The 12,008-nt window shown below is 37.2% G+C and overlaps 2 protein-coding genes and 1 long non-coding RNA gene across 3 annotated transcripts; 2 read left to right on the top strand and 1 right to left on the bottom strand.

Moving 5' to 3' along the window:
• Nucleotides 1-2,873: 2,873 nt before the first annotated feature.
• Nucleotides 2,874-6,121, top strand: LOC108842127 (cation/H(+) antiporter 1-like). The gene is made up of 4 exons (XM_018614952.2): nt 2,874-3,032; nt 3,110-4,087; nt 4,490-5,418; nt 5,733-6,121. Exons 1-4 carry the CDS (start codon nt 2,874-2,876, stop codon nt 6,010-6,012), a joined length of 2,346 nt encoding a protein of 781 aa, XP_018470454.1. The 3' UTR covers nt 6,013-6,121.
• LOC108842138 (organic cation/carnitine transporter 6) lies at nt 5,996-7,783 on the bottom strand. The gene has a single exon (XM_018614960.2). The coding sequence runs from the start codon at nt 7,707-7,709 to the stop codon at nt 6,144-6,146; it is 1,566 nt and encodes a 521-aa protein (XP_018470462.1). The 5' UTR covers nt 7,710-7,783; the 3' UTR covers nt 5,996-6,143.
• Nucleotides 7,784-10,374: 2,591 nt separating this feature from the next.
• On the top strand, nt 10,375-11,927 carry LOC108860356 (uncharacterized). Its single transcript, XR_008944896.1, has 4 exons — nt 10,375-10,862; nt 10,949-11,017; nt 11,108-11,243; nt 11,734-11,927. It is a non-coding gene; the product is annotated as an uncharacterized LOC108860356 (long non-coding RNA).
• The last annotated feature ends 81 nt before the right edge of the window (nt 11,928-12,008 follow it).

Raw genomic sequence — 12,008 nt, 5'->3', positions numbered from 1 at the left:
TTTTCTCTATAAACATTTAGAGAAAAGTCTACTCAGCTACCTATATTTCTTCTTATTAAAAAAAATTTCGATTTTTCCTCTTCAAGTAGATAGAAAAATGACATTTTCTATTTTTACTCTAGCTATAAAGATATGCTATTTTAGAGAAATACATTAGAGTAAATTCTAAAAAAATCTATTGGAGATGGTTTTAGTTATGCATGGTCTTTATAAGTAGTCTTTCCAAAGAAACAAGAAGATTAAAGGAAATTTAGAAAAATTAATTTTGAACAAGAATGAAGAATAAATGTATGAAAAATGTATGTATAGAAATTATAACAACAGTTAAAGAAGATAGAGGAGGCAAAAGGCAAAAAGTGATTTAGTACAAAGGAAGTAGAATTTTGACTAGAAAGTAAAGGGGAGCTCTTGGGTAGGTAACCACGTTTATAGATCCTCTGTATATCGGAATTCCACTGGTATATGTCGTCAATGTTAATCTAGAAACATTACATCAGCAGTTCATAAAAAATGCTCATAATTTATATCTAGAATACATTTTTTTTTTTGAAACACAACTTTCATTAATAATCAATCATTCGAACTACAATTAAGGAAGGAGTTTAACCAAACTTTAACAACAACAATACTAAAAGCATACAAGCTACAAATAGAGAAACCTCTAAGATAAAATGACAGCAAACTCGAAGCATGGCTCGAATGCGTCAGAGCAAGACTCAGGGCAATGCTAGAGACTTGAGATTTAGTCACTTTGTATTGTGACGTTAAGATCCAATCCGCACCTCGGAATATCGTCGAAACAACATCCGTTGCATCTTCAGGCTCCAAACGGACCGGTACACAAGATAGCAAAACGGCTATAGATAAAGATACACACCTCCATTTAATGTTTGGAAGGAAAACATTCCTCATAAATGAGGGACATGGTAATACGGCTCGCCTCTCGCGAAGGTAGGATGATGGTGATGTAGATTGTCCCGGTGAATCCACCAGTAAACGGAAACTATGAGAACTCTTCGTATAAGAGAGATAAGGCGTTGTATGCATATCAGTTCCGGTAATAATTTCAATGAATCCATCGAAAACTATTAGCAAATTGGCTAAAATGGCCACACTCCCCCACATAAACGTGGGCTTTGAAACTGTTGGTTTAAAAATTCTGCAGCAAAAAAAGCGGGCTGACCTCTTTATAACCCTTAATGGGCCAGGCCCAGATAGTTAAGTTGCTAGGGTTTGGGTCACCAAACTGTACGCCGCCGAGACTACGTGAAGAGGAAATGAAGGACGCGGCGGAGCTGAAACTGGTCACACCGGAGTGGACGGGTTGCACAGCAAGACCGATCGGATAAGAGATGTAGCCTCTGACAGTACAGGATCTCTCGCTGGAGTAAAGATCATGGCAGGCGCCTGACGGAGTGATGATGATGAGAGCGTGAAGAGGAAAGTACAACTTCATCGTACCTTGTGCTTTCGGAACCGGTCGTCGGATCAAATGTGGAACCCCACTGACACTGGACGCCATCTCGTTGGGAGCAGAGGTAAGAAGGAGGTGTTGCGGTGAAGAGCAATGGGATTGTCGGAGCATTTCGTCAGGCTTTGGTCTCTTTAGTGGTACGGATGAGCTGAGGATGCGGCTGCTGAGGAGCAGAGTACAAGAGAGGAAAGAGATATCATAGGACTGAACCGCGGTACTAATTGATTCGGCTTTCCGGGAGCCCCCGGAGAAAAATACTGTTCCGGTTTGCTCAGGCCAAGGCTCTGAGACCACGAAGATCTCTACAGACAGTGAATCCGCCAAACGTTGAACAGAGGTTGCAAGAACAGATGACATAACGGTAAGCAAGAAGAAACTGAAAGTTAAGAAGAGGAAGAGAGACGATGAACAGTCTCGACGCCGGCGAGAAAATGATTCACCGGCGTCGAAAGATACAGATCTGAGGTTTGCTTCGATATTAGTGTCTGGGAGCGTTTGTCAAAGTTAACGTGTGCTTTTCTATGGGTGATGCATATCTAGAATACATAAATGAACTTAATAACGTAATAGATAATTGAAGTGTTTTCAGTACTTGCATTCACGAAGTAACGTTTTTCCAAACCTTGTTGCTTTTCTTGATGATTTTTTTTTCTTTTCGTTTCTTGATGTGAATATGTAATACACGGATTCATTTGAACATCTATATTCTTTTTCAACGAATCTTATTGTAAGAAGAGTACATAAATTACATACTCAAAAAAAAAAGAGTACATAAATTATGTAACTACCGTATATTAACATGTTACTGTAATCATCAAGTTGCACTAGCTAGTTGCTACAGCTGTACAAGATAAGCTTAATCTTGCTTGACAGGGCATGGGACTATGGGAGATATGATGTCTTTTAAAATAAATATGGTTTGATCATTTGGAAGCTTAAGTAATCTTATATATTTTAGGGAAGTAAAAAGATCTTTAATCAAGTACAAAAACTCAGGAGAAATAGTTTTGTTTTCATGTATATATACAGATGGGCGTACTTGTAAGAATATCAGAATGTTATGGTCCATGCATGCACTTTCCGATTTTAGTAATTTTGTCCGCTTTTTATGAGGAACACTGAAAATGTTTACAAGAAAAATAATTTAATCCGCTTTTTTGACAAAAAAAAATAATGGAAAAAGTTAGAGGCATGGAGTAATCGAAGGATAATCACGTAAACCAGTAAGTGCAAACCCCTTAAACGCCAACCAAAATTAAAGAAAAATAAATAAAACATTGAAAATATTTTCTAAAAAATATATATTCTTCGCTTTACAATAAATCTAAGTTTCTTTCACAATCTTTTTAGTTTTTTGTTGCACTAATCTTTGGAGAATGCTCATAATCGAATCAAGAAAATGGATCCAAAAATGTTGTTCTGTCTACCAGAAGGAGATGCATTGTTTAATCCACTCAATACAATGTTTATTCAAATGGCTTGCATTCTCGTCTTCTCTCAGTTCTTCTATCTCTTCCTTAAACCCTGTGGCCAAGCTGGTCCCGTTGCTCAGATTCTCGTAAGTTGTTTTCTTCTCCTTTTGTATTTTATTGACTCCAAACATTATGATACTAACGTTTTGATTGTTTTATCCAGGCTGGGATTGTATTAAGTTTGCTCACAATAATCCAAAAAGTCCACGATTTCTTCCTCCAAAAAGACTCAGCAAGCTACTACATCTTTTTCTCATTTCTTTTACGAACATGTTTCATGTTCTTGATCGGTCTCGAACTTGATCTTGACTTTATGAAACGAAACTTGAAGAACTCCATTGTCATAACCTTAGGCTCCTTAGTCTCTTGTGCCATCATATGGATCCCTTTCCTCTGGTTCCTCGTCCGTTTCCTACACATCAAAGGGGACTTCATAACCTTGTACGTAGCCTTCCTAGTTACCTTATCGAACACGGCATCTCCTGTCGTCATCCGCTCGATCATTGATTGGAAACTCCACACATCTGAGGTCGGAAGGCTGGCAATATCATGCGGATTGTTCATCGAAATAACCAACATATTCATCTACACTATGGTCATTGCTTACATCTCCGGGAAAATGACAGGAGACATATTTGCCTACACATTTGCCACGCTCGTTATAATCTTAATCAATAGATTCTTAGCTTCATGGCTCCCCAAAAGAAACCCTAAAGAGAAGTACCTCTCCAAAGCTGAAACGCTTGCTTTCTTCATCCTTATTCTAATAATCGCGTTAACCATTGAATCCAGCAACATAAACTCAACTGGTTTCGTGTTTTTGATCGGATTAACGTTTCCAAGAGAAGGTAAAACTTACAGAACGTTGATCAACCGGCTGAGTTACCCGATTCACGAGTTTGTTCTTCCCGTTTACTTTGGTTACATCGGGTTTAGATTCAGCGTTCACTCTCTAACCAAACGTCATTACCTAGCCCTAGTTATGACAGTGGCTCTAAGCATGGTAGCGAAGCTTCTAGGAGTTTTATGCGCATGTTTATTCCTTAAGATCCCAAAGAAGTATTGGCTTTTCTTGTCTACCATTCTTTCAGTGAAAGGTCATATCGGTCTGGTTCTCCTCGACTCAAACTTGACTTACAAGGTATTAAATTTTTCAGAACTACTCTTTTATATCATAAAATCAATTTTTTTGCTTTAAAACAGGACACAAAAAGAAAAATTGTCAAAATAATATTTATTAAAAGTTAGAGAACATTTTTTTTTGGATTTTTTTCTTTGAGTTTGAGTTTATTGATTATAGTTAGGTTTATTATTTAGGGGATGGGATTAGAATTAGAATTAGAATTAGAATTATAATTTAGGATGTGAGGTACTTCAGTGTTTTTATTAATTAATAATTATTAGTTTAGAAATTTTTCTTTATGAATGTTATTTTTTTGTGACAAAAAAAAGTGCTATTTATAAGATTTGCGTTACATTTTAGTTATTACTCAGTTAATAATCTTGTCTTTGTTATCTGATTATTTTTTTTCTCTCTTTGTAGAAATGGTTTACTCCGATAATTCATGATACGTTCATTGCGACACTGGTGATCACCACTTTGTTAAGCGGAGTGATATCTTCTTTATTACTTAAATCACAAGAAAAGGGTTTCTCACACCAAAAAACATCGCTTGAGTTCCACGATACCAATGAGGAGCTACGTGTGCTGAGTTGCGTCTACGGTGTGCGTCAAGCTCGCGGACTGATCTCTCTAGTCTCCGCTCTAAATGGAGTTTCTTCCTCGCCGTTCACGCCTTATCTCATGCACCTCATACCTCTCTCCAAGAAACGAAAAACAGAGCTGTTGTACCACGAACTAGACGAAGATGGATTGAACTCCATCGGCGGAGACGATGAGTTCGGGACCAACGAAGGACTAGAGATCAATGACTCGATTGATTCATTCACTAGAGATAGAAAGGTCATGATCAGGCAAGTGAAACTAGTGGCGCTGATGGAGAACATGCACGAAGAGATATGTAACGGGAGTGAAGATCTTCGCGTCTCCATCGTCTTTCTTCCGTTCCATAAACACCAGAGGATCGATGGGAAAACGACAAACGACGGGGAAGCTTTTCGGGATATGAACCGGAAGGTGCTAAAGCAAGCACAGTGTTCGATCGGTATCTTTGTGGATAGAAACATAACAGGGTTTCGCCAGCTTCACGGGTTTGAGTCAGTACAACACGTTGCTGCGTTGTTCTTTGGTGGTCCTGATGATCGCGAGGCTCTGTCCTTGTGCCAGTGGCTTATTAATAACGCTCAGATTCACCTCACTATCATACAGTTTGTAGCAGATGGCTCAGAGACAGGGAATCTTGTCGGAGACGCGGTGACCAGAGAAAACAACGATGTTTTAATGGAGATTGTTGGTAACGATCAGACAAACGGCGAAACTGATCGAACTTTCTTAGAAGAATACTATAACAGGTACTTTACAAATTTATACTTTTTACTAGTTACTACTTCTTATGTTTCTGGTTCATGCCAAATTTTGGAGAGTCAGATAAAACATTAGGCTTGGCATCCAAATTTAAAAGAAAATTTATATATTTGTTGCATGGCTAAAAAAAATATAAGATATTTTATGTTACAATTAACCTAAAAATGTTTATTTGCCCTCATAAATCTCAGATCAGGCACTGATCCTGTTTTCACAATGTAATATGTTTCTATATAAACTATGGTTCTGGGTAGTTGCATTTTTTTTAATTGACTGGACTGGTTTTGGTTTGTATTGGCAGATATGTAACGACGGGGCAAGTTGGATTCATAGAGAAGCGAGTAAGCAACGGAGAGCAAACACTGACGATTCTGAGAGAGATAGGAGAGATGTATTCACTGTTTGTGGTGGGAAAAAACAGAGGAGATTGCCTAATGACGTCAGGAATGAACGATTGGGAAGAGTGTCCGGAACTAGGAAATGTCGGAGATTTCCTGGCTTCATCAAATATGGATGTAAATGCTTCTGTATTAGTAGTTCAAAGACATAGACACTCATTTGATATCTTTGGAGATGAATAGCAAAATATTCTTTAGTTTTACACAACAATACTACAACTTCAACTCACTTTTATGAGTCTTTTGCATAAACACAGGCACCACATTTATTTGAATACATATCAAGATAGAGAATTTATAAGCTAAACAAACTCTTACACTCCACAACAGTTGCTAGTGTTTATGTCTTGATCTCTCTTTTCTTGTTCTTCCATTGTATCGCAGAGACTAGAACCTTTTGTCTCAGGTAGAATCAAAACGAACAATCCAAAACCAGACATGGCAACTCCGAAAATGGCGAAGGAAACTGATGGTAGATCTCTTCCAATGGAAGCAATCAGCGGACAGCAAGCTCCTCCGACAACAAGAGCCTGTCTAAACATCATTGTTGCGGAACTTCTTACACAAGTCGGAAACATTTCAACCATATAAACCGCCATTAGGTTGAATCCGGTCCTTGCACAGAAAAATGTTGCTAGCTCAAACGCAAACGCGATTCCTGTTTTTCCTAGAACGCTGAGAATGAAACAGAGAACTCCTGAGGCTCCACCTAGTAAGGTATTCACTAGAACAGAGCTTCTTCTGCTGAACCTCTCCAATATGAACGGAGTGATAATGAAAGTAGGCAACTCCACCACTGCGTTTAGGGTTTCGCTCAAGTAGATGTTGACGTCTATGTCTCTAGCTGCTAATGGAACTCCGTAGTATGATATTCCCAAACCAAACAATATGATCATTACAACCACAATCCTCCGAAGAGCCCACTTTCGGAAGAAGAAGTCCTTAATAGAGTACCTTGGAAGTTCTTTAGATGTTTCTTGCTCCAGGGGTAACTTAGAAACTAGTGATTCCAAGTAGGCTTTGGTCTTGGATGAAAGGCCTTTGAGAACATGAATGGCTTCTTCGTCGTTTCCTTGCAAGTGAAGCCACCTAGGTGATTCGAGTGCGAAGATGTAGAGGAAGATACAATAGAATGTTGCGGGAACGGCTGTGTATAGATAGAGATATCTCCATGAAGAGTGTTGAGCAAGGTAAGCGATTCCAGACAATGACATAAACCCTAAAACGAAAAGGGTAAATGGAATCATGGTAGCTCTCGGTCTCCATCTGGTGGAGACTCGCTCGCTGATGAGAACCAGCGCGTATGACCAAGTCTGTGATCTCGTGAATCCGATGACAAACTTTAGGGTTGTGTAAATCCATACGTTGGTTGAGAATATAACAGAGATTGAAGTGACTGACATTGCAAAGGTTGAGAGCAGAACTAGTTTCTTGCGGCCCAAAGAATCATCTGGGATTAACGCTAGAAAGAACCCTCCAACAATGGCACCGATGTAGAAAGCAGAGCTAGGCATTCCTCTGAGTAAAGAACTCGAGCATTCGAGTCCGAATTCTGAAATGACGGATCTGCCCATGGAGCCACCGTCCCAGTCCCAGGCTGATCTTGGGAGCTTGCAGATGTCGGAAGTGGCATGATCGCAGATTGTGTGGTTAAGACAGTGCCACGTGGGGTATGCGTCTGTGTAGACAGTGATAAATATCTGCTGAGCATCGAAGAACAAAGCGAGTCCAACGAGGAGTACCTGGAAGAGTTGCCAGGACCCGAAATCTGATAGACTCTGTTCGACAATGTTGTCGAAAGTTAAAGCTTCTGGTCTGGTTTGGTGGTCGACGTAGGGATCATCGGCAGACAACAACAATGGTTCTGACTGATCAGCCATTGATATTGTTTGAGCTTTGGAGATTTTTCTTTTCTGTTGAAGGGAGTTGGCTATTGGATGGATGATAAATGCTCTCTTATCAGCTATATATAAATCTGTGGGTTCATTAAAAACAAATCTCAGATTTGTAAGGGACTAATGAGAGTTGAATTTTCGTTAACTATAATTCTTAATTTTTGTTGTTATTGATTATGAATTATTAGTAATATATTTTAGTAAAAATTATTTGTATTGGTTTGATATTACATTCAAAATTTATTTTATTCAAAACATTTAGCTTTAACTGACGACTTTATAAAATACAAGTCCGACTAACACTTTCTCCCTTAATCATGCCGTGTTTCGGTTTGATATTAGTTAGTGTATTTAAAACGTGCTCGTGAAAAGGTCAGGTTTATGAAGTCAATAGTATGAAATTAATTAAGTTTGTACTAGTGTGTTGTTTCTCTTTTTTCAAAAAAAAAAATAAAAAATTTATTGTTTCTCTTTTAGTGCGTTCATACTTATAGATCGGGACATAAATATAGAAATAAATATATACTTATAACTAATATTTGTAGATATATATTGAATATTTTCTGCCACTGGATGAGTGAAACATGTCAGCAGAGGAACATAATTATCTCAGATGAAAGGGAAACAATCATTAATTCACCCCCAAAAGATATCATTCCTTAGTTAAAAAAAATTATCATTCCTCATATGTGATATTCTGTGTTATATTTGAAAACGTAGTTCCCTTATTAAGATCATATATGCACAAACAAAGTTTATGTCAAGTATTTGAAAAGGTAATTTTACCAACTAACTCAAGGTGTTGCAGATCTTATTATTTTGTTACAAATTTTATTTAAATTTTATTATCAAAAATGAACATGCAGTGAACGTGAGAAAGGAGTATCTTTCTAAAGACAAGATAGGACAAGACAAGATGTAGTAGTAACTACTAGCACTTTTAAATTACACTGTTTTGGTCAGCAAAACATAGTCTACAGTACCTGTACAATTGCCTTAATTCCATTTTGGTCCTCATCACTTTGGGAATGAACATGCTAGTTGATTATATTTTCTTTGGTTACAAAATATTTTATAACCAACCTAATGTGGTTCTACAACTTGGTCTATAATTTGGATTCTTGTAGTGTACCCGCTAAATTAGCCGTCAGCAAAGTAGAACCTGTGATACCTTTTTATTCGTCACTTCTAAAGAAACTTACCTGTGATACCTTTTTATTCGTCTCTTCTAAAAAGACTTTTTATTTCCATTTAACCACATTTTCCTCACCAGTTTTAAGATTTATCCAACATGATCTTCCAGCACACAAATTAATTCTTGCTCCAAAATGGGTAAAGCTTCAACAACTCATACAATGTAGTAACATTCTTTTCTTTTCTTTTTTTCTGGGCAGCATTCTTAGGGATGCAATTTCCCATATGATTCAGCAGCATACATGTGAATCTGACTTTTCTCATCTGTCCTTATTCATCTAGGAGGGGGTTGGGACTTAGAGCATGGTTATCGGTGAAATTTGTTTTGAGTTTCTTAATTTTTTTTTTATCTGATTAAAAAAAAGAAACCAATTGCGGGCTTCACATGTTAGTGGGGTTCACAAACAGTACAAAAAACTGCTTAAAATCGACTTTTATCTCGTGACTTTTGCAAACGATTTTTTAAAAACACGTGGCAAACACGTGGGAGCCACGCCTTTAAAATCCTATCAATATACTGCAATAATCACGGCCCCAGGAAGTGGGAAGTTCATTGGGAAACGTGCATAAGACCATTAGATTACACATCTTGCTTTTTTTTTGTCACGAACACATCTTGCTATATAGTTCTTCATTTGCTTTCTTTCAGACTGCACTGTTAACTTTTGCAATTTTCAAAGTTTAATTCTTTTCTATGCTAGTTTGTATATTTAGAAAAGAAATCACTTAAATTTACTACTATTTTGCTTTTTCATCACGTGAAACTTTTATTTTGAAACATGGCAAATAAATAAAACTTCAATACATATTTTTTTAATTAACTTGGTGTATTTTAAACTTATGTAAAAATTCAGACTAGTTTCCAAAAAAAAAATGTAGCTCACGGATGATCCTCTTTCCGGTTACTAGTCAAATGAAGTTCAAAGCATGATCCCATATATATATCCATAATCCATCCCATATATATCCGTCTGACGACACATGTTTAAACATTGATTTTAAAGTTTATGTATGCGTTAAATGACTATGATGCATAGTTTCCTGGGAACTATCTATCAAACAACGTGGAATGGTGGCGACCAAAAGTGGAAGAGTTGGTATCGTTGGCTGGTTATACTTTAATCCATACAGTTTAAAACAAAGTTTAAACTTTGGAATTATATAAACACTAGGCAGGCATACGTTAATTAATGTAACAACATCAATGATTGATTCCATAAACTAGTTCCAGCTTGAAAGTTGTAACGTGATATGATAGACGTAGCCCGCAACCATTTTGGCGTTTACGTCGAAACAAAAATTGAAAAACAGAAGCCTCGTGACTCTGACTTCCGCTTTGTCCGTTTTAAAATGTATGAGAGCCATCAGACAGATTTGTATGAATTAAGAAGAAAAAGAGAGCAGTGCCAATCAACCAGCTTTCTTATTTTTGTGCTTAGTACAAAACTGAAACCAAGAACATAACGATACACGAAAAGAATCCAAAATTAGCAGGTACTTGCGCAGTGCCCAGACCATGATTATCGCCGTATGTTATATTGGGTATCAGAATAAATGAGCAATTAAAGAAAATAAAAAATGGCAATTATCACTTAAGACGTATCTTAATTAAGCGACACAAAACACGGATGTTGTTTGCCACGCGTCGTACTGTAGCGCATTTGGAAGGAGAAAACGAGGGGAGAAAAGATCAGTTTCATCTCGTCGACGAAGTCAAGCAAATCGTCTCGTGGTTCCTCTCCTTCTCTACTCCGAACCAAAGAAGTCTCTGTCACCGATTTGAAGCGACCGAGAGAAGAAGAGGATGATAACTCCACCGCCGCCGTCGCTTCCATGGAGACGGATCACTCGGCTCCGGCTGCTAACGGAGAGCAGACAAAGGAGCCTGCTTGTTTCTCCTCTGTGATTTCGAGTAGTTTTCTGAGATGAGTCCCATGTGGCCAGGTCAGTTTCTCGTTCTTGTTTTATCATAAAGGTATCTCCTTTTTGATTAAAAAAAACTGATGTTTTTCTTTTTTTGGGATTGCAAGAGAGGCACAAAGGTTGATAAAGTTTTGTTTCAAGAGAAGTCAGATTACCAAGATGTTATTGTTTTCCAGGTAACACCAACAACAACAAAGCAATGACATTTGCTCTGTTTTATATGTATAATTTTTTCAATTATGAGTTGTTCCCTTTGGTTTATTTAGTCTGTGACATATGGGAAAGTGTTGGTTTTGGATGGAGTAATCCAACTTAGGGAGAGAGACGAATGCGCCTATCAGGAGATGATCACTCATCTTCCTTTGTCCTCTATCCCTGAGACAAAGCAATGACCCTAAGAAGGTAACAAAAATTCTCAAAGCTTTTATTGCATCTCTTCCTTTGTCCTCGATAATAAATAAAGCTGGTTGAATATAATAAATTGTTGAATTTAGGGAATTAATGTTCTGGTTAGAGAAAGATTGTGGTTGAAGCTTGGTAATAAATGGATATGAATCGATGTAGATGTTGTGAGGAATGTTTTAGATAAATGTCAAGTCTGTATGGTTGTGATGAATGTTTTAGATATCTGTCTTGTCTTTATGGTTGCTCTTCACTTCCTTTTATTAAACACGGGTCCTCCTTCTCTTCTTTATCATCTTTCAAACATTGCTCATCTCTACTCATCTCTGTTCATCTCTTATGTCTTCTCATTCTTCTCTTCGTTATCATATTTTAAACACATCTCTTCTTTCTCTTCGTTATGGATTATAACACGTCTCTTATTGACCTTCTCAATAGTCAACAAGATACTATGTTTGAGTTAGGAAAAAATACTGTGTTTGTCACTCAGGGAAGCCAAGAGCATCCAAACGTTGGTGACACTCCTTCAGAGCGTAAAGAACGAAGAACATGGACGCATACATATGATATAGTGTTCATCAGCGCTTGGTTAAACACATCAAATTTGTTATTGTGTTTTTTTTAATCTATGTTTTAAATATTATCTTTTATAATGTTTTATATAATAAATAAATTTTATTTTTATTTAAATTTTTTTAAGAACCCCAAAATAAGAGACTTGCATTGGAAGACCTAAAAATTCGTGTATCTCATATAAGTTTCTTA

Source organism: Raphanus sativus, chromosome 1 (assembly GCF_000801105.2).
Source record: "Raphanus sativus cultivar WK10039 chromosome 1, ASM80110v3, whole genome shotgun sequence".
Classification (NCBI taxonomy): domain Eukaryota; kingdom Viridiplantae; phylum Streptophyta; class Magnoliopsida; order Brassicales; family Brassicaceae; genus Raphanus; species Raphanus sativus.
This window is presented reverse-complemented; position numbering and strand designations above follow the sequence as displayed.

Coding starts and splice junctions, on each gene's coding strand:
- LOC108842127 (XM_018614952.2), top strand. CDS start 2,874: ATGGATCCAAAAATGTTGTTCTGTCTACCAGAAGGAGATGCATTGTTT. Junction 4,088..4,489: donor ACTCAAACTTGACTTACAAG/GTATTAAATTTT, acceptor CTCTCTTTGTAG/AAATGGTTTACTCCGATAAT. Junction 5,419..5,732: donor TTAGAAGAATACTATAACAG/GTACTTTACAAA, acceptor TTGTATTGGCAG/ATATGTAACGACGGGGCAAG.
- LOC108842138 (XM_018614960.2), bottom strand. CDS start 7,709: ATGGCTGATCAGTCAGAACCATTGTTGTTGTCTGCCGATGATCCCTAC.